Source organism: Sus scrofa, chromosome 6, assembly GCF_000003025.6.
Source record: "Sus scrofa isolate TJ Tabasco breed Duroc chromosome 6, Sscrofa11.1, whole genome shotgun sequence".
NCBI lineage: Eukaryota > Metazoa > Chordata > Mammalia > Artiodactyla > Suidae > Sus > Sus scrofa.
Genome location: NC_010448.4, coordinates 62,857,762 through 62,878,831, shown reverse-complemented (window position 1 = coordinate 62,878,831; position 21,070 = coordinate 62,857,762). Strand labels below are relative to the sequence as shown.

At 50.2% G+C, this 21,070-nt stretch overlaps 1 protein-coding gene across 1 annotated transcript in view; it reads right to left on the bottom strand.

The window, feature by feature from the left end:
• The window catches only part of LOC100518738 (neurotrophin receptor-interacting factor homolog), a 49,301-nt gene that overhangs the window by 3,745 nt on the left and 24,486 nt on the right, over window positions 1-21,070 (bottom strand). The window contains 2 exon segments of the mRNA XM_013998887.2: window positions 16,097-16,261; window positions 20,192-21,021. Of these exon segments, the coding sequence (XP_013854341.2) occupies window positions 16,097-16,261; window positions 20,192-21,021 (995 nt within the window).

The window sequence follows — 21,070 nt, the reverse complement described above, 5'->3', positions numbered from 1 at the left end:
AAGTGGAAATGAATCAGTATGTGAGCCCCACATGATATCTGGTATGTGATGCACTGCTATGCACAGTACTATTGATACTGGCACCCTTGTTATTGTCCTAAAGGGGATTCTTCCATCTGCTGCAAATACTGGGCCCCTAACAAAGAGTACTGCAGGCTTCCAGCTTCAGACTGTTACTTGGGTCCTCCAAGATTCTGCCTTTACCTGCCACTTTGCCCTTTCATTCATGCAGCCACCAAAATCTAGTAATATCATAGCCTTTGCCCAGATTCCCAGGCTTCACTCTCCACACTTGCCATGGAGATAAGGATGCTCCATTTGGCAAAATATGAACTACAATTTCTGGCCATCCTTTGACTTTCAGAAGGCTGTTTCCCTTGTACCAAACAAAGACTTCTTGCCCTCCTGGGCAAGGTCCTTATCCATGCCCAATACCACCTACAACCACCACAGTTCTCCTTCCCAAGACTCTGCTGTGCCCCTTTGGTGGTGTTGATAATGTGAACTTTTCAAATGAACAACAGCCTCATCGAGAAAAGTGAAATGGTATCTGGGGATGAGGAGGAGGAAAGGAAAGAAATCTTGGGGTAGGTAAGATGTGTTTTTAGCATTGCTGTACATGCAAATCTTCTTTCTGGCCCACCTTCAAGATGTAGATCTTGTGGTCAGAAATGTTTTCATTTGACACCTGGCAGCCTGATACGATGGTAGAAATGGTGTGTTAAGAATACTAAGGAGTTCCCGTCGTGGCGCAGTGGTTAACGAATCCGACTAGGAACCATGAGGTCGCGGGTTCGGTCCCTGCCCTTGCTCAGTGGGTTAACGATCCGGCGTTGCCGTGAGCTGTGGTGTAGGTTGCAGATGCGGCTCGGATCCCGCGTTGCTGTGGCTCTGGCGTAGGCCGGTGGCTACAGCTCCGATTCAACCCCTAGCCTGGGAACCTCCATATGCCGCGGGAGCGGCCCAAGAAATAGCAACAACAGCAACAACAACAACAACAGACAAAAAAAGACAAAAGACAAAAAAAAAAAAAAAAGAATACTAAGTCAGGAGTTCCCACTGTGGCACAGCAGGTTATGGTTGCAACTTGTGCCTGGCTGTTGGAAACTGGACAAAGGAGGCTGAACATTCTACAGCAGTGTCTGAATCAGGATTGTGAAATTAGAAACTCAGATTGTGTGGGTCAGCCAGAAGGTAACACCTATACAGAAGACAAGGAAGACACTGCTGGTAAACTGAATTCGGAATGATGTCATTTGGGGATTCCTGTTGTGGCTCATTGGGTTAAGAACCCAACAAGTATCCACGAGGAATCGGGTTTGATCTCTGACCTCGCTGAGTGGGTTAAAGGATCCGGCATTGCTGTGAGCTGCAGTGTAGGTCGCAGATGAGGCTCAGATCTGGCGTTGTAGCTGTGGCATATTCTGGCAGCTGCAGCTCTGATTCGACCCCTAGACCAGGAATTTCCACATACTTCAGGTGTAGCCCTAAAAATATTAAAAAAAAAAAAAAAGGAAAAAAAGATGACATCGAGGATCAAGGGTAAGGAAAAGTAGGTAAGACTTCAGAGGAAAAAATAACAGAGGCTGGAGTTCACATCATGGCTCAGCAATAAGGAACCTGACTAGTAGCCATGAGGATATGGGTTTGATCCCTGGCCTCGCTCAGTGGGTTAAGTATCTGGCATTGCTGTGAGCTGTGGTGTAGATCACAGATGTGGCTCAGATCTGGCCACTGCTGTGGCTATGGTGTAGGTCGGCAGCTACAGCTCTGATGTGACCCTTAGCCTGGGAACTTCCATATGCTGTGGGTGTGGCCCAAAAAAGAAAAGAAAAAGAAAGAACAGATGCTGAAGGCAAAATAATTACAGGGAAAGAAGGAGCAGGAACACAATAGATAAATTCAACACTTCTCAGAAGTTGTGAAGGACACATGTGTTGCTTATTTCTAAGTGAGCACCAGTCAGAAAAAGCCATGTACTGCATGATTCCAACTATGACATTCTAGAAAAGGTAAAACCACAGAGCAAGTAAAATAATCAGTGGTTGTCAGGAATTAGGGTGGAGGAAGGGACGAAAAGGAGGAGCACAGAGGATTTTTAGGGCAGTGAAACTACTCTGTATGACCTATAATGGGAGATACATGACGTTATACACTTGCCCAAAGCCCAGAGCATGTACAACATCAAGCACAAACCTAATGTAAACTACTGATTTCATATAACTTATCCATTGTTCATCACCTGTAACAAATGTACCACGGAATGCAAGATATTAAAAAGGGAACTGCATGGGGAAGGGCCGTATCCAGGAACTTTGTACGTTCTGTGAGCATGAAACTGGTGTGAAAAATAAAGTCTATCAGTTAAAACAACAAAAAGCCAGAAGCTGCCCAATCAGTCAGGGTGATGGACCTGCGAATATACTGAAAGCTTTTGCATATTTTAAGTGGGTGACTTGTACGGTTTGTGAATTGTATTTTGATATAGTTCTAAAAGAAGAAAAAGAACTCTAATTAAGCTGACACACGGGGTAGGAGGTGGGCCTATGAGATGGGGAGAAGTGGAAAAACAGGTCCACGAATGGTGATTTAGGGCGAATTCTTCTGGAAGGCATGGATGCACAAGTTCTCACCACACCTTGGAACTGGCCGGAAGTCATGGGAACATCCAACACAGAGGATGTGGACACTGAACAGTAGAGCAAAACCAGGCCTAAAGGGGAGGCCTGAGGAGCTGCCGCCCGAGAGGGAGGATGAGGGGCTGGACGAGAAGAGGGGGCAGGAGGGTCTGGCAACGAGATGCGAAGCTGAGGGGTGAAGACCAAAGGGAAGATGGACAGAAATGAACCCACGGGGGAGACACGTTCTGACAGCAATGTGTGTCCTCCGTGGGCTGACATGCACGAGAAGGTGGCTGCCTTGCTGGACACCTGAGCGAGCTCCCCAGACAGCCTCCCTGCTCCTGAGACCTTAACAGTTGGGCCACTGGCCAGTTCTCACCTCGAGGAGGTCCCCACTCCGCCTTCCATGGGTCCTCCCCTTGCTCCAGGTGGGAGATCACATCTGGTTTGGTGAGCAGAAGTCCTGGTCAATGGAGGAAGAACAGAGGGCTTGGTGCTCTGCTTGGCGATAGGCTCAGCCCTCGCCCACCTGGGGTCACACTGGATGGACAAGGAGGGCCCCACACCCACCCCAGGAAACTTCCCACTCCCTGAACCACAGACCCGCCTGGAGGTGGAATAATCGGCAACACCTGGACCTGCATCTCAAAGGGACTTACTGCGAGCACCTTTCGGCCCAGGCCAGGCACACCCTAGAGGTGAGCTGTAGCTCTGGGGCCGGCAATGGGCAGTACCCGACTTACCCAAGGAGACCAGGTGGCTGCAGGTCTCCAGAGTCACCTCACGGTACAGTGTCCTCTGGGCTGGGTCCAGCTGTCCCCACTCCTCCCACGTGAAGGTCACAGCCACATCCTTGAAGCTCACAGGAGACTGAAACATCACTGATGTTAACATGCAGCCCTGCTGTCCTGATGCAAAGGCTGGAGGACAGGACAGCACTGGGGAGGGAGAACCCAGAGGGCCTGACTTTGGACCAGAGCTCAGGTCAGACCCAAACCCTGGCGTTTTCCCTTCTTTCTGAGTAGATCATCTACCACTGGTCACAGCTGATTTTCTTTTCTTGACTTTCACCACAGCTGATGGCAACACTGGATCCTTAAAACAACTGAGCAAGGCCAGGGATTGAACCTGCGTCCTCATGGATACTAGTCAAGTTTGATACTGCTTAACCACAGTGGGAATTCCCTGTTCGTTTCTATTCTAGGAAACAAAGGGGACCCTTTTTGGAGATCCCTGCACCAGCTTCTCTACAAAGTCACAGGTCGGAAGCCAGTCAAAAAGGATGTTCTAAATCAGGGGTCAGCTCATTATGGGCCAAGGAACCAATCAGAGGTGTGGTATTTTTAGATGGCTAATGCCACAAGTTGAATTCTTTCCCCATGAATCCACATGTTGAAGTCTTACCCCACAATGGGAACTATTGGAGACAAAGCCTTTATGGATGAAATTAAGGTTAATGGAGATCATAGGGCAGGGCCTTAACGCAATGGAACCGGCGTCCTTACAACAGACACCGGAAGCCCCTCTCCCCACCTTGGGGAGACACAGAGAGAACACCATCTGAAAGCCAGGAAGAGTCCTCACCAGAGACCAACCTTGCCAGCACCTTGATCTTGGACTCCAGAACTGTGGGAAAAAAAAAACACCTGCTGTCCAAGACACTCAGCAGGTGGTATTTTGTTACAGCAGCCTAAGCAGAGTCATACAGCTGAGATGGGATTTTTCCTTTTTAAAAGGCCACATAGGAGTTCCCATAGTGGAACAGTGGTTAATGAATCCGACTAGGAACCATGAGATTGCGGGTTCGATCCCTGGCCTTGCTTAGTGGGTTAAGGATCCAGTGTTGCTGTGAGCTGTGGGGTAGGTCGCAGATGCGGCTTGGAGCTGGCATTGCTGTGGCTCTGGCATAGGCTGGCGGCTACAGCTCCGATTAGACCCCTAGCCTGGGAACCTCCATGTGCTGTGGGAACGACCCTAGAAAAGGCAAAAAGACAAAAAAAAAAAAAAAAAAAAAAAAAAAAAAAGCGCCACGTAAAAAAAAAAAAAGGATATGAGACAGAAGCTGTAGGTGGCCTGCAGAGTACAAAATAGTTCCTACCTGGCCCTTAACAGAAAAGGCTGATGACGCCTGCACTCAATAGAGGCAGCAGGCGAGGGGTCACACACTCTGTCCTTGGGTCCTGGTCAAGTTGGCATCTCAGTTTCACTAGCTGGTAATTGAACACCTGGGTGTGTCCCTGAACTTCTCGCAGGAGCTGTCGTGATGTGACTGTGAACACACCCTTTCACAGTGGAGAGTCTCACTCACTGAGTGAGGCCAGGAATCGAACCTGCAACCTAGTCGGTGGTTCCTAGTCGGATTCGTTTCCGCTGCACCACGACGGGAACTCCTGGATGCATTTTAGAGCCAAGGAGACCAAGGCAACGAGAGCAAAGATCCCCAACTCACCTGGGATGGGATCTGCTGAGAACACGACTCCATCTTCTCCTCATACCTGGAGAAGCCGTCGTGGAGAGGGCAGAGGTCCTCAGAAGGCAGGGCTGGGGTTGGGGGAACAGTTAGGGATTCAGCCCCACCTCAGCATCTCCATGCTCTCGAGTTCCCCCACAGCCCCAAAGGAGAGGGCAGCCAGTGCCAGCTGAGGAGCTGCCCTTGGGGAGTATGGGGCAGGGAGTTGGGGCTCTGACCACGTGGTCTCCCTGTTCAAGGCCCTGAGGTCAACTGAGGTTGCCAAGCCAGCTTTCCGGTTGCGGAGACAGCCAGTGTGCCTGGGTCTGGGCCTGTGCTGCCCCAGGCTCAAGGTAAATGCCTTGAGGCATGTACTGGGGTGTCTGAACCATGAGCCCACGGATACACAGCAGTCCCTTAATATTCAAGTCAGGAAGGGGCCAATTTTTCCTATCATCTCAAGATACTAAGTAGGAGGAGGTGGAGGCAATGGCAAAACAATAAACTGTACAATTAAAAAATATCCCAATGATGGAGTTCTCTTATGGCACAGCAGGATAAGGATCCAGCATTGTCACTGTGGTGGTCTGGGTTGCTGCTGTGGGGCAAGTTCAGTCTCTGGCCTGGGAATGTTCACATGCCACAGGCATAGCCAAAAGAAAAAAAAAAATCCCAAAGAAACCTCAGCTAGTTTATAAAAATGGAGTGGGAGTGGATGGGACAAAGGATATGAAACTTCCCAGGAGGAGAGTCAAGGGCACTCTGAGATGGGGTGTATCATCCTTCTGGAGCTGCTGAGATGCTGTCCCACTGCCCGGGGCAGGGGAAGTGGGGATCACACCTATTAAGCCTTGCTTTACTTATTGTGTCACTGCTTCCCACACTCTGCTCATCTAGCAGCATGGCGACAGTCCCACTTAGACGGCCGGGCAAAAATCCTCCCGAATCATGCCCCAAACCCTTTCCTATGTTTAACTACCTTTCACCCTGCCTGTATCAAAAGTGTACCCATGCCACAAAAGCACGTACACGCAGACGTATACCACACTAAGAAGGCTGCCCAAGGAGTTCCCACTGTAGCTTGGGAGGTTAAGAACTCGACTAGTACCCATGAGGATGTGGGTTCTACCCCTGGCCCCGCTCAGTGGGTGGAAGACCTGGCACTGCCATGAGCTGTGGTACAGGTCACAGATGGGGCTCGGATCCTGTGCTGCTGTGGCTGTGGCATAGGCCGACAGCTGGATCTCCTATCGACCCCTAGCCTGGCAACTTCCATATGTTTCGGGTGTGCTGCTAAAAAGAAAAAGGGGAAAAAAAAAAAGAAGGTGGCTGCCCAAGACTCTCATTCTGACATTCCTATCCATCCACAGGCCCTCTCCTACTACCTGGGTCCACTTCTACCCTCTGATTCTCTTCTTCCTTGTCTGGAGACATCCCAGGACAAGTGAGGGAAATACTCCCTCTGCAACCAGACTGCTTCCTTTCCAAGTCCCAGCTCCGCCACTTGCCTCGATAGGACCCTGAAGAGGCTTCCTTAACCTCCTACCTCTCAGTAGACATCTGGGAGAAAGGCAGCCCCTGCCTTGTGGTGCTGCTGCGATGATTACACGAGCTGCATTTATGGAGTTTAACGCTGAGCTGACACAATGTAGGAGCACAGCAGATTTAATTACATTGGTCACAGTTGGACATAAAACTCCACCTCTTCTCCTCATGCTGGACCCAGGAGTGGGCTGGTCCAGCAAGAGTTCCTCTGTGTGCAGGGGTAGGGAGAAGGCTTCTCCTTCGCCTTCCTTTTCCAGTTTCCTTTCCCTGCTAGTGGAAGATGGGGTTTCAAGTGCTGCCCAGGCTTCATGTCCAGCCCAGACCTCTCTCCCAGGCTTCCTGCCACTGCCACTGCCTCCTCCACAAACAGCCATACCTCCAAAGATTTGATGAAATAAAATCCATGTCTTATAACAAGTCAATGAAAATTTAAACAAACTTTTTGTCTGCTTGTTAGGCCTCATCCTTACCCTTTCTTTAGTTTGCCTTGTGTATCTGCATTAACCAGACCTCTTTAGGAGATGGCCTTTCCTTTTTTTTGCCATACCTGTGGCACGTAGAAGTTCCCAGGCCAGGGACTGAACCCACTCCACAGCAGCAACCTGAACCACTGTAGTGTCAATGCCGGATCCTTAATCCACTGTGTCACAGGGAACTTTTCCTTCTTTGTGAGGGGTCACAATGAGCCTTCCCCCACTTTATACTGCACTTCTGGATTATATAAAACTGTCAAGTCATCATCTGACATACAGGTCTTTATTTCTTTTTTTTTTAATTGTTTTGCTTTTATTTATTAAAACATTTTTTTTATTTTTCAGTCTTTTTGTCTTTTTAAGGTCGTACCCGCTGCATATGTAAGTTCCCAGGCTAGGGGTCCAGTCGGAGCTGCAGCCGGCGGCCTATGCCAGAGTCACAGCAACGCAAGTTCCCAGCGGCATCTGCGACCTACACCACAGCTCAGGGCAATGCCCAATCCTTAACCCGCTGAGCGAGGCCAGGGAGAGAATCCACGTCCTCATGGGATGCTAGTAAGGCTCGCTAACCACTGAGCCACGACGGGAACTCCTGTTTATTTTCATTTAAATTTTAGTTTTAAATTTTGTTTCTTTTTTTTAATAGTCCTTTATTTCAAAAACACATGTAATTGTGCTGTTACCTTTAGAGTGGAATAGTCCTCAGAGCTTGCTGAAAGACTGTTTCCTGGCTTATCCTCAGGCTGGCATGAAGAAAACCTTCCCTTTCTTTTTTAGATTGACTACCAATTGATTCTTTCAACCAAAGACTCCTCAATGCAACACAGCTGCCAGTGACCAGGGATTTCTCATCTCCTGCACAGCGGCCTTCATCTTGCCTCCTCACTATTAGTGGAAACGCAGGAGTCCTCACTCCTTCTATTTCTTTAGCGCTGCCCCTGGCACTGTGTTATTTCTACCGCTCGAAGCTTCTACTCCCCAGGCTCTGAAATCCAAACGCCAGCCTCATGAACAAGGCAACTGGGGTCCCTGCTCTTCACACCTCCAGACTCCTCACACTGAGTCTTCACTTGGGGCATCACCAAAAACAACAAACATAGGCCTCCAACACATCAGTCAAAGCCATTCGCTCTGCTAGGACTTCCCTTAATTCTTTGTTCATCTGGACAACAGATACTTTCTCTTCAAATTGAGTTCAAAGTCCACGTACCAGTGGAAGAAACCTTGTCCGTATTCCGGTGGCCTCCGGAGCACTGCGGAGCCTCCGGGCAGGTTCCCTAGGGGCAGGTTCCCCTGCGCGCCCGGTCAATGGCGGCACTTCCGGTGGTCGGCGGAAGTGCGCGCGCTCAGCGCGACGAACTGCAAGTCCCAGAAGGCATCGCGGCGGGCGGCGTATTTTTTTTGTTGTTGTTGTTTGTTTTGTTTTTTCTCCTTTGGTGGCGGTTCCTCCAAGCGCTGTAGCCGCCATCGCCCCCGGCGGCCGCGGGAGCGTCGAGGCCTTGGGCGTCTGAGCGTAGGCGACGCATCTTTCTTTCTGTTACAACGGCTGGTGTTGTGGTTGAGAGCGTTGCTCCCCAGGGGGCTCTGTCCCTCGGGCTCAGGTTAGCGGACGCTCTGATCTCCTCCTGGGCGTTTGCGACGCAGATCGAGGGCGGGACGTTCGCCTCAGAACCCTGCGCGGCCTCGCGTTTTCCTCGTGGGCCTCTGCAGCGCTCAGACGTGCAGTGGAAGTAAAGCGAGCCCACCTGATGAAGCCTACAGAAGCTGTTTTCTCAGAGCCCACCATAGCAAGGGCGTCCGGAAGCTCAGAGGCCGACAGAGGAGAGGGAAAGCTTGACAGCGACAAAAGGAAAGGCCTCAGCTGTGTCCTGGTGACTCTTGGTGGAGTGTTGTAGTTGGAGGCCGGCTAACTAGAATCGGTCATCCTATGTGATAGTTCACGGGAGCTTATTTGGCTTTCTCCTGTTGGTCCTGAGTGGGACAGGGACCAAAAGTAGGGAAGCTGGCAGTTAGCGACCAAGTCTTGACTGTTTGAGGCCTATTGCTACAAAGGTTGTCGGTCAGAGTTCTGCTATATATGGTCTGGCCATTTATATTCAGTCTCACTGCCTTGCAGAGCAGAGGCCCACACACCGTCTAACCTGCCCTGGCTCTTCAAGGAGGGAGAGGCCACAGGAAATTTTCCCAGCCTGGCCGAATGGCTGGGACCACTCTGGCCCTACGAAACTTCAGGCATCGTTAAGCTCCTGGATTGTGCTCTCGTGTCTGGGGTGCTGAAGGAGTTTTCAAGGAAATGTGACTGTTAAATGGATATTTCTGAGGGGTATGTAAATGGATATTCTAAAACTGCTAATTGGATATTCTAAAACTGATTATAGTGATGATTGTAAAATTCTTGGGTATATTAAAAACCATCGAATTGTACAGTTTAAGTGGGTGAACTGTGTGTGAATTATGTCTCAGTAAAGCTGTTAATCAATACATACAATTACCAATACCTATTAGTAAAAAAAAAGATATAATGGGGGTAAGTGACTTTTAAATATGTAACTTTTAAATTATTAACACACCTAAAAGTATTAGCAGTAATTTCTTAATATCAAATATCAAGCAGTTCCTAATGTGGCACAGAGCTAAGCTACCCAACTAGTATCCATGAGGACACAGGTTTGATCCCTGGCCTCGCTCAGTGGATTAAAGGATCTGGCATTGCCATGAGCTATGGTGTAGGTCGCAGAAGTGGTTGGGATCCCTCACTGCTGTGGCTGTGGCATTGGCCAGTGGCTATAGCTCCTGTTTGACCCCTGGGAACTTCCAAATGCCGCCCTTTTTAGGGTACAGCCCTAAAAAGACAGGAAAAAACCCCCAAGTATCCAGTTTTTAAAACCCAAATTGTATAGTTTTGTTTATATTTTGTTTACGCAAATTAGGATCTGAACAAGTTCACACCTTGCATTTCATTCATGTGTGCTTAAGTCTTACAGTTTATGGATTTCAAAACCTCCACATATTATTTTTCCTTTTATTTCTATTTATTTGTTGAAACTAGGTATATTTTTCTTGCAGGATTTGTCACATTTTGGATTTTAAAAGTGGTATCTTCCTGGTGTCATTTCTCTTTCCCTTGGTTTTCCTGTAAACTGGTAGTTGGATCTTGAGGCTTAATTAGATTCAGATTTGTATGTGTGTTTGACAGTCATAGGTGGTGCATATGTTTCCTTTTTCATCATATCAGAATGCAAATGATGTCTGGTGCATTTTGGTGATGTTGTTTTTAATCATTCAAGTATTGACAGCCTGATGCATCTATTACACAGTTCAACGTTTTTCACAGAATGGTTTTAGTGATCATTGATGCATTGATACACTGATCATTGCCTCCAACACTCATTATTTCATTAGAAATTACAAAATGGTGTTTTTCTAATATATCATTCCTTCGGCATAGATCTGTTGGAAAACTTCCCCTTACCAACTTTTGTTACCCTAAGATACAGTTTGCTCAGGAGAGGGAGGATAAACGCTTCATTCTTTCCCTTTGCTTTGAGAAAATAGAAGTGCTAGAATCCTTCAAAGGTGATCCATGTGTTTTATATTCATGAATTTTAAACATATTCTGTGGGGGTTTTTTTTTTTTTTTTTTGTCTTTTTAGCTATTTCTTGGGCCACTCCCTCGGCATATGGAGGTTCCCAGGCTAGGGGTCGAATCAGAGCTGTAGCCACTGGCCTACGCCAGAGCCACAGCAACGCGGAATCCGAGCCGCATCTGCAACCTACACCACAGCTCACGGCAACGCCGGATTGTTAACCCACTGAGCAAGGGCAGGGACCGAACCCGCAACCTCATGGTTCCTAGTCGGATTCGTTAACCACTGCACCACGACAGGAACTCCTGAGGTGCTCCTTTTATCACTGACTTTCCATATGCAATTTAGTCTATTTCTGGATCTTCTTTTCTGTTGAATTGCTCTATCTATGTGCGAATACTACAATTTAAAAAGTATAGATGCTTCATAATATGGTTTACTATCAGGTAATGCTGGCCATTCCTCACTGTCTTTCTTTTTCAGGGTGTTTTAGGCTTTTCCCTCTTGTTTATTCTTTAGCCCTTAAAAACTGTTGAGGATTGAAAGAGGAGCTAGTAATAGCAGTCGTAATAGTAATAGATTCAGGGCTTATTAACTACCAGCCCAGTAAAGTCCCTGCGGGTATGGACTCAGTACTGCTCTTGGTAACCCTGTAAGGGAAGACATGGTATTAACTTTCCCTTGGAACAGCTGGAAAGCTGAGGCACAGCTGGCTAAGTAACCAGTTCGAGGAGGGGTCTGGGCCTGGTCTCCTCGCCTCTGGACGTTTGGCTTCCCCACTGTCGCTGGGCCAGCCCGCACGGTCAGGGTGTCCAAGCTGAGGGTCGGTGCCTCTGGCAGGACCCCCTCAGCCTCCCAAGGATGAGGGGAGCAGCCCAGCAACCCCACCAGGCCCAGAGGGAGCACTGCTGGCCAGCTCTCCTTCCGCCAGTGGGTCCCGCCTGCTGGGCAGCCCCTTGGCCCACTCCAGGGGCACCAGTGCCTTGCAGGACATCGATTCCCACGCTCTCGCCTCCTCTCCTGCCCTCTGGGAGTTTTCAGCTTTTCAAGCCAGCTTCCCTTTCTTGCTGTGGCTGTTCCCAGAGAGATGACAGCAGGGACAGTCTCGGCCACTGGCGCTGCAGCAGCTGCTCGGCTGTGTCAGGACCACTTGCCCAGGCGCACCCTGTGAGTGAACACTAACCTCTAAGTGCAGTCTCTGCTTCTGCCTCATCACCAGTGTCACCGTGGTGACATACTTCTGTCACCGGCTTTCTCTCCAACACCGTGAGGATGTTGAACCTGCTACCCAGCCCTGTCTTCTGGGAAGCAACAGCAGTGCCCGAAGCCTGTCCACCCTTGTGCTCCCGGAACCTCTTCCTGCAAATGACCACCCTCCCCCCGCCTTAGATAAAACTCACCGATGCGCCCTGGTGTATCCAGGAGACCAGACCCCGTCCCTGTCTCTGTCTCACACGTGATTAGCTGAACCATTTGTTGCACTGATCTTTTGGAACAAGACGCTTTTTACCTTGAAGAGACCAAGTTTGGTTCATCTTCTCTGCTTCCCACAGGACCCTGCCCTTTGAGGCATATCAGCCTGGGCCAGCATCAGGATGTGGAGCACCCTCCCGAACAACTCCAGAAAATCAGCTAAAAAAAAAAAAGAGACATTCCTTGATCAACCGCCCGAGAGCTGCTGCTCTAGCATCCCTGCAAATGCAAAGCAACCTTCTGCCCCACCTTCGAGATGCAGATCTTGGGAGTGTAGCACAGTGGAAACGAATCCGACTAGTAACCCTGAGGATGCGGTTCGATCCCTGGCCTTGAGCAGTGGGTCGGGGATCCAGCATTCCTGTGAGCTGTGGTGTAGGTCCAAGATGTGGCTTGGATTCCGCATTGCTGTGGCTGTGGTGTAGGCTGGCAGCTGTAGCTCCAATTCAACCCCTAGCCTGAGAACTTCCATGTACCGCGGGTGTGGCCCGGAAAAAAAAAGAAAGTTGGAGCCTCACGCCATCTTAACAGCAAAGGTGCCCCTCGGGGGGTGCAGAGTGAACAGGGCAGAGCTCCTTGCTGCTGAGCTTGGTTGTAGGGCACAACAGGACCCTCTCAGCTTGGCGTAGGGGAGGATCTTCTGGTCTTTTCTGGACCTGCTGACTCTGTGCAGGACATTCAAGCCCTCCTCACATCTTCAGTCCACTTGGCTGTCCTTGGTATCAACGGACAGCAAACAGTGGTGGTTGATTTGAGCAGAAAAGGGCCCTGGGTGGCAGGATTTCAGGCAAGGAGGAGCTGGAGCAGTAGCGTGGACAGGAAAAGGGCTGGAATCAAGGGGAGCACTGGCAGAGACCTCTGGCTAGGATGCCCTCCTTGGCCCTGGCGCCCTAGAGGCCCGTCCAGACTCTGCTCCTAGTATTTCTGGAAATTTCCATGGTAAGCAGGATGATACCAACCCGTGTATTCATGTTCTGCACCTTATAATGTGCTTGTGTTACGTGCATGGGAAAAGGAACATGGCAGAGCTGAGCGAGGCAAGGATCTTGAGGGGGGAGAACGGCCTCCAGAAGGACTGCAAACCTGCCCTCGTCCTGATTTCAGCCCCTCCTGACGCTGACCTCCAGAACTTTAAAATCATGAGATTGTATTGTTTTAAGCCACAAAGTTTGTGGTAATTTCTTACAGCAGCAAGTACAGAACTAACATAGGATTTTCTGGACATGGGCCCCAGTATGGGTATTTTTTAGCTCTGCACGGCATCCTGGTACGCGGGTGGGGAATTTCTGCAGAAGTCTAACAAGAGGGGCTGTCAGTAGCCTTGGGGAGCCCCAGCTTGCCGCTGAGGCTCAGCCATGCCCCAGGAACTGTATTAGACACACATTAAGAGCCTCTGCCTAGGATATCAATGAAAATTCAATTAACTATCAAGAAGATTTTGTAAAAGGGCATTTTACTTGCATCTGAGAGTTTTAACCCAGGAGACAGACTCTCGGGATGATCTGAGAACTGTTCTGTTAGAAGTCGAGGGCATCATGATACACATTTTTTTTTTTGGTTGTGCCCATGGCATGTGGAAGCTCCCAGGCCAGGGTTGGAACCAACACCACAGCAGTGGCCCAAGCCACAGCAATGACAATGCTACGCCCTTAACCTGCTGAGCGGCCAGGGGACTCCCATCATATACATTTTTAAGACAACAGATGGGACATCAAAATGACATACTGATCCTTTTTTTTTTTTTTTTTGGTCTTTTTAGGGCCGCACCCGCGGCATATGGAGGTTCCCAGGTGAGGGGTCTAGTTGGAGCTGTTGCCGCCAGCCTATGCCAGAGCCACAGCAATGCCAGATCTGAGCCACATCTGCGACCTACACCACAGCTCATGGCAACACCGGATCCTTAACCCACTGAGCGAGGCCAGAGATCATACCTGCAACCTCATGGTTCCCAGTCGGATTCGTTTCCGCTGCACCTCGACGGGAACTCCAACATACTGATCCTTGACATAAGCTTCGCCGTGGTGACCTCGTTCGCATAAGTGCCTACGACGCGATCAGCACATCCCCGTGGCCCCTGCGGAGCTGGGAAGAAAGACATTCCCTTGAGGCCTTACGTTGCTAAGCAGCAGAAGGGTGCAGCAGGCACATCCACCTTTGAGGAGCCCTGGTCCCTGCGGTGCAGGGGCAGCCTGCACACGGGGGGTGGGGGGGGGCAACAAATGTGGAGAATTGTATGTTCAATTTTTTTGTCCTGCCTTAATGTATAAATTTTCTTTCATCAAGGGAGAGGAGCTGACACCGACACTAGGAAACCCACAGCCGCTCACGCAACGGACCCTACTCTGGTTTCATGTCAGACATTGCAGTGAGATAGAACCAGGAGCCGGTCATTGGGTTGGAGCTATTCCCTCACATCTCTCTGTTTCCTGCATCCCTGTCACTCTCCCCAGGCAGAAGGAAGGAAGGCGAAGGAAGTTCTGGGGAGATGGCCCCCATGTGTTCAGTGATTTGAGCACACCCACCTCCTGTGCGGCCCCGGCACTCTCGCGTCATTGCTGAGATGCTCCAGTGGATTTCAGGCCCCTCCTGAGAAACCACTGCGTCCTCAGTGGTGAATCCCCAGGGAACCCAGGATGAGAGAAAGTGTGGATGTCACACATCTTTCTAGAAATAGTTCCCTGGAGCCAGGTAGCACGTTGCTTCTTAGCTCCGTGTTCTCATCTTCCTGAAATCCTCACACAAAAGGGGTAAACAGTCCCACGGATTCTAATTTTAGATTCTACATTTCTTCTGGATGGTTTTTATTTGTTGTCAAGTAATTATTACAGGAATATTAAGTTAAATAGTTTTAAGAAGGAAAAATCAACAATCCATTCCACTTTTATTCTCGTCCATGGGCAAACTTTTTTTGTTTGTTTGTTTTGTTTTTTTGTCTTTTTTTGCTATTTCTTGGGCCGCTCCTGCGGCATATGGAGGTTCCCAGGCTAGGGGTCGAATCAGAGCTGTAGCCACTGGCCTACGCCAGAGCCACAGCAACGCAGGATCCGAGCCGAGTCTGCAACCTACACCACAGCTCACGGCAACGCCGGATCGTTAACCCACTGAGCAAGGGCAGGGACCAAACCCGCAACCTCATGGTTCCTAGTCACATTCGTTAACGACTGCGCCACGACGGGAACTCCCAAACATGTTTTAATATGACAGCACAAACATGGACCTCATGCATTTTTCACTTTACATAAATATTTCTTACAGAATCTGCATAAAATAGGTTAGAAACTACACAAATGGCCCCAAGTGGTAAAACATCTAAGTAAAAAAGAACATCAATGTGACATTTCCTTCAACTGTTTCAATCTCTGTACCAATAATGTACTCATTTGAACAACAAATTTCCCCATGTCAGAGTTTATATTATTCTTTTTCTTTTCCTTGTTCCTTCTCAGATTTGGGCCTCGGTGATATTATGATCTGTGCTAGGGGATCAGCTTTTGAGGGATTGTGTCATAAGAGCAGAGATGGACCATATGTCCTTACATGGAATGTTACTTAACAGTTTTCTTTAAGAAACAGTTCTCTGGGAGTTCCCTGGTGGTCTAGTGGTTAGGATTCAGAGCTTTCACTGCTGCAGCCTGATTCAGTCCTTGGTCTGGGAACTGGGATCCCACATTAAGCTGGTGCATGCCGAGGCAAAAAAAAAAAAAAAAAAAGGGTTCCCTGATGGCCAACCAGTGGAGAGCACCATCTGAAGGCTTTCTACACTGATTATCTGCATAGGGCTTCCTTCGCTATGAATTCCTTGGTGTCCCGTAAGTAAGATGGTCTACTGAGGGCTTTTCCACAGCACATTCATGTGGTTTTTCACTCATGTGAATTTTCTGATTCACAATAAGATAAAAGATGTGTCTAAAATTTCCCAAGTTGCTTATATTTATAGGGGTTCTCTGCAATATGGATTCTTTCATGTTCAGCAAGGTGAGAATTCCGGTTAAAAGACTTTTCACACTTATGACATCCCTGGTGTTTCTCACCAGTGTGAGTCCTCTGATGAGTAACAAAGTGAGGACTCCAACTGAAGCATTTCCCACATTGATTACACTCAGAGGCTTCCTTCTCTTCTACATGAGTTCTGTGATGTGAAAGGAAGATTTCCCGTGTTAACTACATTCATTAGGCTTCTCCCCAGGTGGCTTTCCTTGATACACATTAAAATCAAGGGTGTGACAGTAAGATTCCAACACTGATTACAAACCAGAAGAGTTTTTCTTCAGCATGAGTCCTCCGATGCCTAATTCGTCAAGACCTCCTCCCAAAAGCTCTTCAACATTCCTGACATTTATGGGGTCTCTCTCCAATGCAAGTTATGTCAACACGTTGGGAGCACCTGCTGAAAGACTTCCCACATAGATTATTTATACAGTTTGTCTCAGGTATGAGTTTTGTGTGTGTGTGTGTGTGTGTGTGTGTGTGTGTGTGTCTTTTTGTCTTTTCTAGGGCCGTGGCATGTGGAGGTTCCCAGGCTAGGTGTTGAATTGGAGCTGTAGCTGCCAGCCTACACCACAGCCACAGCAACTCGGGATCTGAGCCGCATCTGCGACCTACACCACAGCTCACGTCAATGCCAGATCCTTAACCCACTGAGCGAGGCCAGGGATCGAACCTGCAACCTCATGGTTCGTAGTCAGATTTGTTAACCACTGCGCCACAACGGGAACTCCAGGTATGAGTTTGTTAATGTGCAAAGAGAGGAGAAATCCATTTAATAGATTTACCACATTAATTATATGTCCATAGGGTATCTCTCCAGTAGGAGTTAAATCCTATAATTCTAGTCCTAGACATAAACACACACCTCCAATTTTCAAAGTGTTCCTTGAGTGTTTTAAATTTGACACTAACTTCCAGCAGGTATTGACACACCCAAACACCGTGAACGATTTTGGAAGTGGTGGCCGTTGTGAATGATGTAGACGCAGGAAAAGAATGAAGACCATACACTGGTGGATGAAGGTCTCCAGGAACCGGTCTTCCATTGGCTCATTCCCTGCTCTGAAGATGCTATACTCTCTTACACCAAAGTCCTTATCTGATCCTAAATAGAGCTCTGAGGGACTGCTTTAATCCTTTATGTTTCAGTTTTACCTTTTACGATCTTTCATTGGCAGTATTTTTCTATTTGCAATCTAAGCCCCAGGGACTGGTGGATTACTACCCTGTGGCCTTAGAATTTTTTTCTGCAGGCATTTAAGGACTCGCTTGTCGAGGAAACGGATAAAAGTACATATACATGTCTAGTTCTGCCACTCTCAGGTTCTGCCCCTTTGGATGAGTTGCTCTGAGTTTCCTCCTGCTCATCCACAAGTCAGGAAGAAGACTGACAACCTGGGAAGGCTAACATGAGCATTCAGAAAATACTGAAATTGAATGAGGGCTCTCGTGGTTGTCTCATTAAATTCTGGCTCCAAGAACCACTGTGGAGTTTCCCTTGTGGCTCAGGAGGTTATGAACCTGACAAGTATCCATGAGGATGTGGGTTCGATCCCTGGCCTCGCTCAGTGGATTAAGGACTCAGTGTTGCTGTCAGCTCTGGTGTTGGCTGGCAGCTGTAGCTCTGACTCAACCCCTAGCTTGGGAACTTCCATATGCCCCAGGTGCAGCTCTAAAAAGCAAAAGCAAAAACAAAAACAAACAAAAACAAAGAGGGAGTTCTCTTTGTGGTGCAGCAGAAATGAATCGGACTAGCATCCACGAGGATGCGGGTTCAATCTCTGGCTCTTCTCAGCAGGTTAAGGATCCGGTGCTGCCAGGAGTTGTGGTGTAGGTCGAAGACAGGCTCTGGCGTGGCTGTGGCTGTGGTGGAGGCCAGCAGCTACTGCTCCAATTCGACCCCTAGCCTGGGAACTTCCACATGCTACAGGTGTGGCCCGAAAAAGCAAAACAAGGAAACAAATGAACAAAAAGCGAAAGAACCACCCTAATGGTGGTCGTTTCTGCGTTCCGTGGTCTGGGGCGCTGAGGCAGCAGAAAGCCGCATCTCGGCTCAGAAATGGGACCCTCCTCTATTTGCTCCAGCCTTCAGCTTCCTCAACACACTTCTCCCAGTTACTGGCCTCATTCACTTCTGCAAGGGCCGCTGCCTCTGCCCCAGACCATCCGTGTATGTCCTTTTCCACTAGACACGTCTTCAAAATCTGAGCAGCCTCCTCATCCAGCCCATCAGAGTCTTCCTACCTCGTGTGAGAACAGAGAGCTATGCTGCTCAGCCCCGAGCCCGGGTTACGTCTGGGCTGCCAAACCTGATCCAATCCGGTGCTTCCCAGAGGAATACCATGTCCCTTTGGGCATGGCATCCATTGGTGGCAACGTTCACATCATGTACCCCCCCTGCTGTCACCGCAGAAACAAACTGCCACCAACTCCGTGGCTTGAGCAATACACATTTCTCCTCTTACCAGTGTGGGGATCAGCAGTCTGCCACGGGGCTTCAATCAAGCTGTTGCCAGGACGGCACTCCTGGAGGGCTCCAGAGGAGGAATCCATTTCCTTGTCCTTTCTCGCTTCCAGAGGCCACTCCGCATCCTTGGTTTACGGTCCTCCATCGCGGGACTCTGCTCCCGTCATCATGTCTCCTTCTCTTACCCAGACCCTGCTGTCTCCCTGCGACACCCTTTGTGATGATAGCTGGTCCACCAGGATAGTCCAGGGTACTCTCCCTGCTTCATCACCGTAATGTAATCACAGCCGCAAACCCCCTTTGGCCACGAGAGGTACCACATTCTCGGGTTCCGGGGATTCGCAGTGGAGGCCTCTGGGGGCCGTCATTCTGCCTCCTACCTCCTGCCTCCTACCTCCGCTGCAGGATGTTCAGACACGCCCTGGGCCCTGGTGGCAAGTTAGGAATGTAACGGTGGGGGGTGCTCGTGTGAACTGCGTGGAGCTTGGGGAAAGACCAGGAACCACCGGTTTTGCATATTCGAGCCCTGATCATCTCATCTGATGTTAAGGAACGTGGGACCCCCTACCTAAAGGTCAGAGGATCTCGCGGCCCTCTCGGAAGCAGTCGACTGGACTTCACATCCCGATGTTACCTACAGCTTTAAACCCTCCTAAGCAAGCGTTTCTGACCTTCACGTTTCCTTTAGTGACAGTGATGAGTAGCGACTAGGGCGCTGCTGGCCCTCCTGGCATTTATCACGTACCACCCCCCATCATCCTCCAAATCACCGTCCAGGCTCCTTATATAAATCACCCTGGGAGATCCATTTGCAAGAAGGAGGTTCCTGCAACCACTGCCCTCCACGGCTGGGCATACCCCCAGCAGCTAACTGCACCTGCCTCCCACCCACTCCCCTTACCCACACAGCACGACTGCCCAGGTCCACCCGTGGTCCATCCCTTTCGTTTGAACATTCCTCAATCCTTCTCCCCCCACCCCGTCACCCCTGCGGCTTATGGAGGTTCCCAGGCCAGGCATCAAATTCAAGACAGATATGTGACCTAAGCCACAGCTGCAGCAACCCACCGCACCACAGCAAGAACTGCTAACATTCTGTCTTCTAATTATCATTACTGAAGAGACAATTAAATACGTGGGAAAAGACACAGATTCTACCACAGAAATATAGTTTATTCATCCATGCTCTCTCCTGGTTCTTCCAAATAAATACTTTACCACAAATACAACATCAGTGCACAGACTTTTTAGTACCTGGATTTAAAAACTTACAGTAGGAGCGTTTGCGGGTTCATTAATATCTATTTCAATGACCAAATGAACAACCAAATCCACGGAGTAAAAAGTTAACTGTGCTTTTCCAACTGATGGATTCCTCAGCGGCGACTCCCACTGGTTTTCTTACTGCCTTGGGCGCCGGGCATCCTCGGCTCTTGAGAACTTCCTTGCTCCAACTCCAGCCGTTTCCTATCAGGCGGTACCCCAACCTGGCCCGCTTGGTGACACTGCGGCATCGGGCGGCCAAGATAGACGACGTCTCTCCAGCCGGCCTGGGGTTACGAGGCGGGCTGCTTCTTCCTGCATCTCGCCGCGCTGTGGGTCTTCTGATGCCCGATGAGGTGCGAGCTCTGGGTGAAGGCCTTGCCGCACTTGCCGCAGGCGTAGGGGCGCTCCCCCGTGTGGGTCCTTTGATGCCTGATGAGGTGCGAGCTCTGGCGGAAGGCCTTGCCGCAGTCCCGGCAGGGGTATGGCTTGGCCCCCGTGTGGGTCCGCAGGTGCTGGGAGATGGCCGAGCGGTCGTTGAAGGTCCTCCCGCACTGCGGGCACTCGAAGGGCCGCTCCCCGGTGTGCACCCGCTGGTGCTGCGTGAGGGAGGAGCTCTGCACGAAGGCCTTGCCGCAGGCCTGACACGCGTACGGCTTCTCGCCCGTGTGGATCTTCTTATGCACCGAAAAGTAGCGGGGGTTGCTGAAGGTCTTGCCACACTCGCTGCACCTGCACACCTGGCTGCCTCTGCGGATGCGCGTGAACGTAACCTGCGGGCCGCCGCCCCCGCCGCCCTGCTGCGACAGCCGCGCACACGGAGCCTGCGGCCCGGTCCGAACCCGCGGGCCACGCCGGTGCGGGCCCTTCCGAGGCAGCGCGGGCCGAAGGGAGCCGCGGCCTGTGCTGGGCCCAGGGCCGGCCGGGGCGGCAGCGGCGGGGCCTGCTCTGCGCGGCTTCCCGGGCAGGGGCGCTTCCTGGGGGGGCGCCACGGGCACCGCCGCGGAGTCCGAGCCCCCCGGGGCCCCGGCCGGCAGGGCGGCTCCCGAGGCGGCCCCGGAGGCCTCCTCCACTTGCAGGTCTCGGGCCGGTTCTTCCTCGGGGGCGCCGAGCATCGGCGCAGCCAGCCGGCTGCTCTCCAGGGTTGTCTCCCAGCCTGCAAGAAACCCAGCGGCGTGGCCAGGGCGCCGACGCAGGCGACAGTG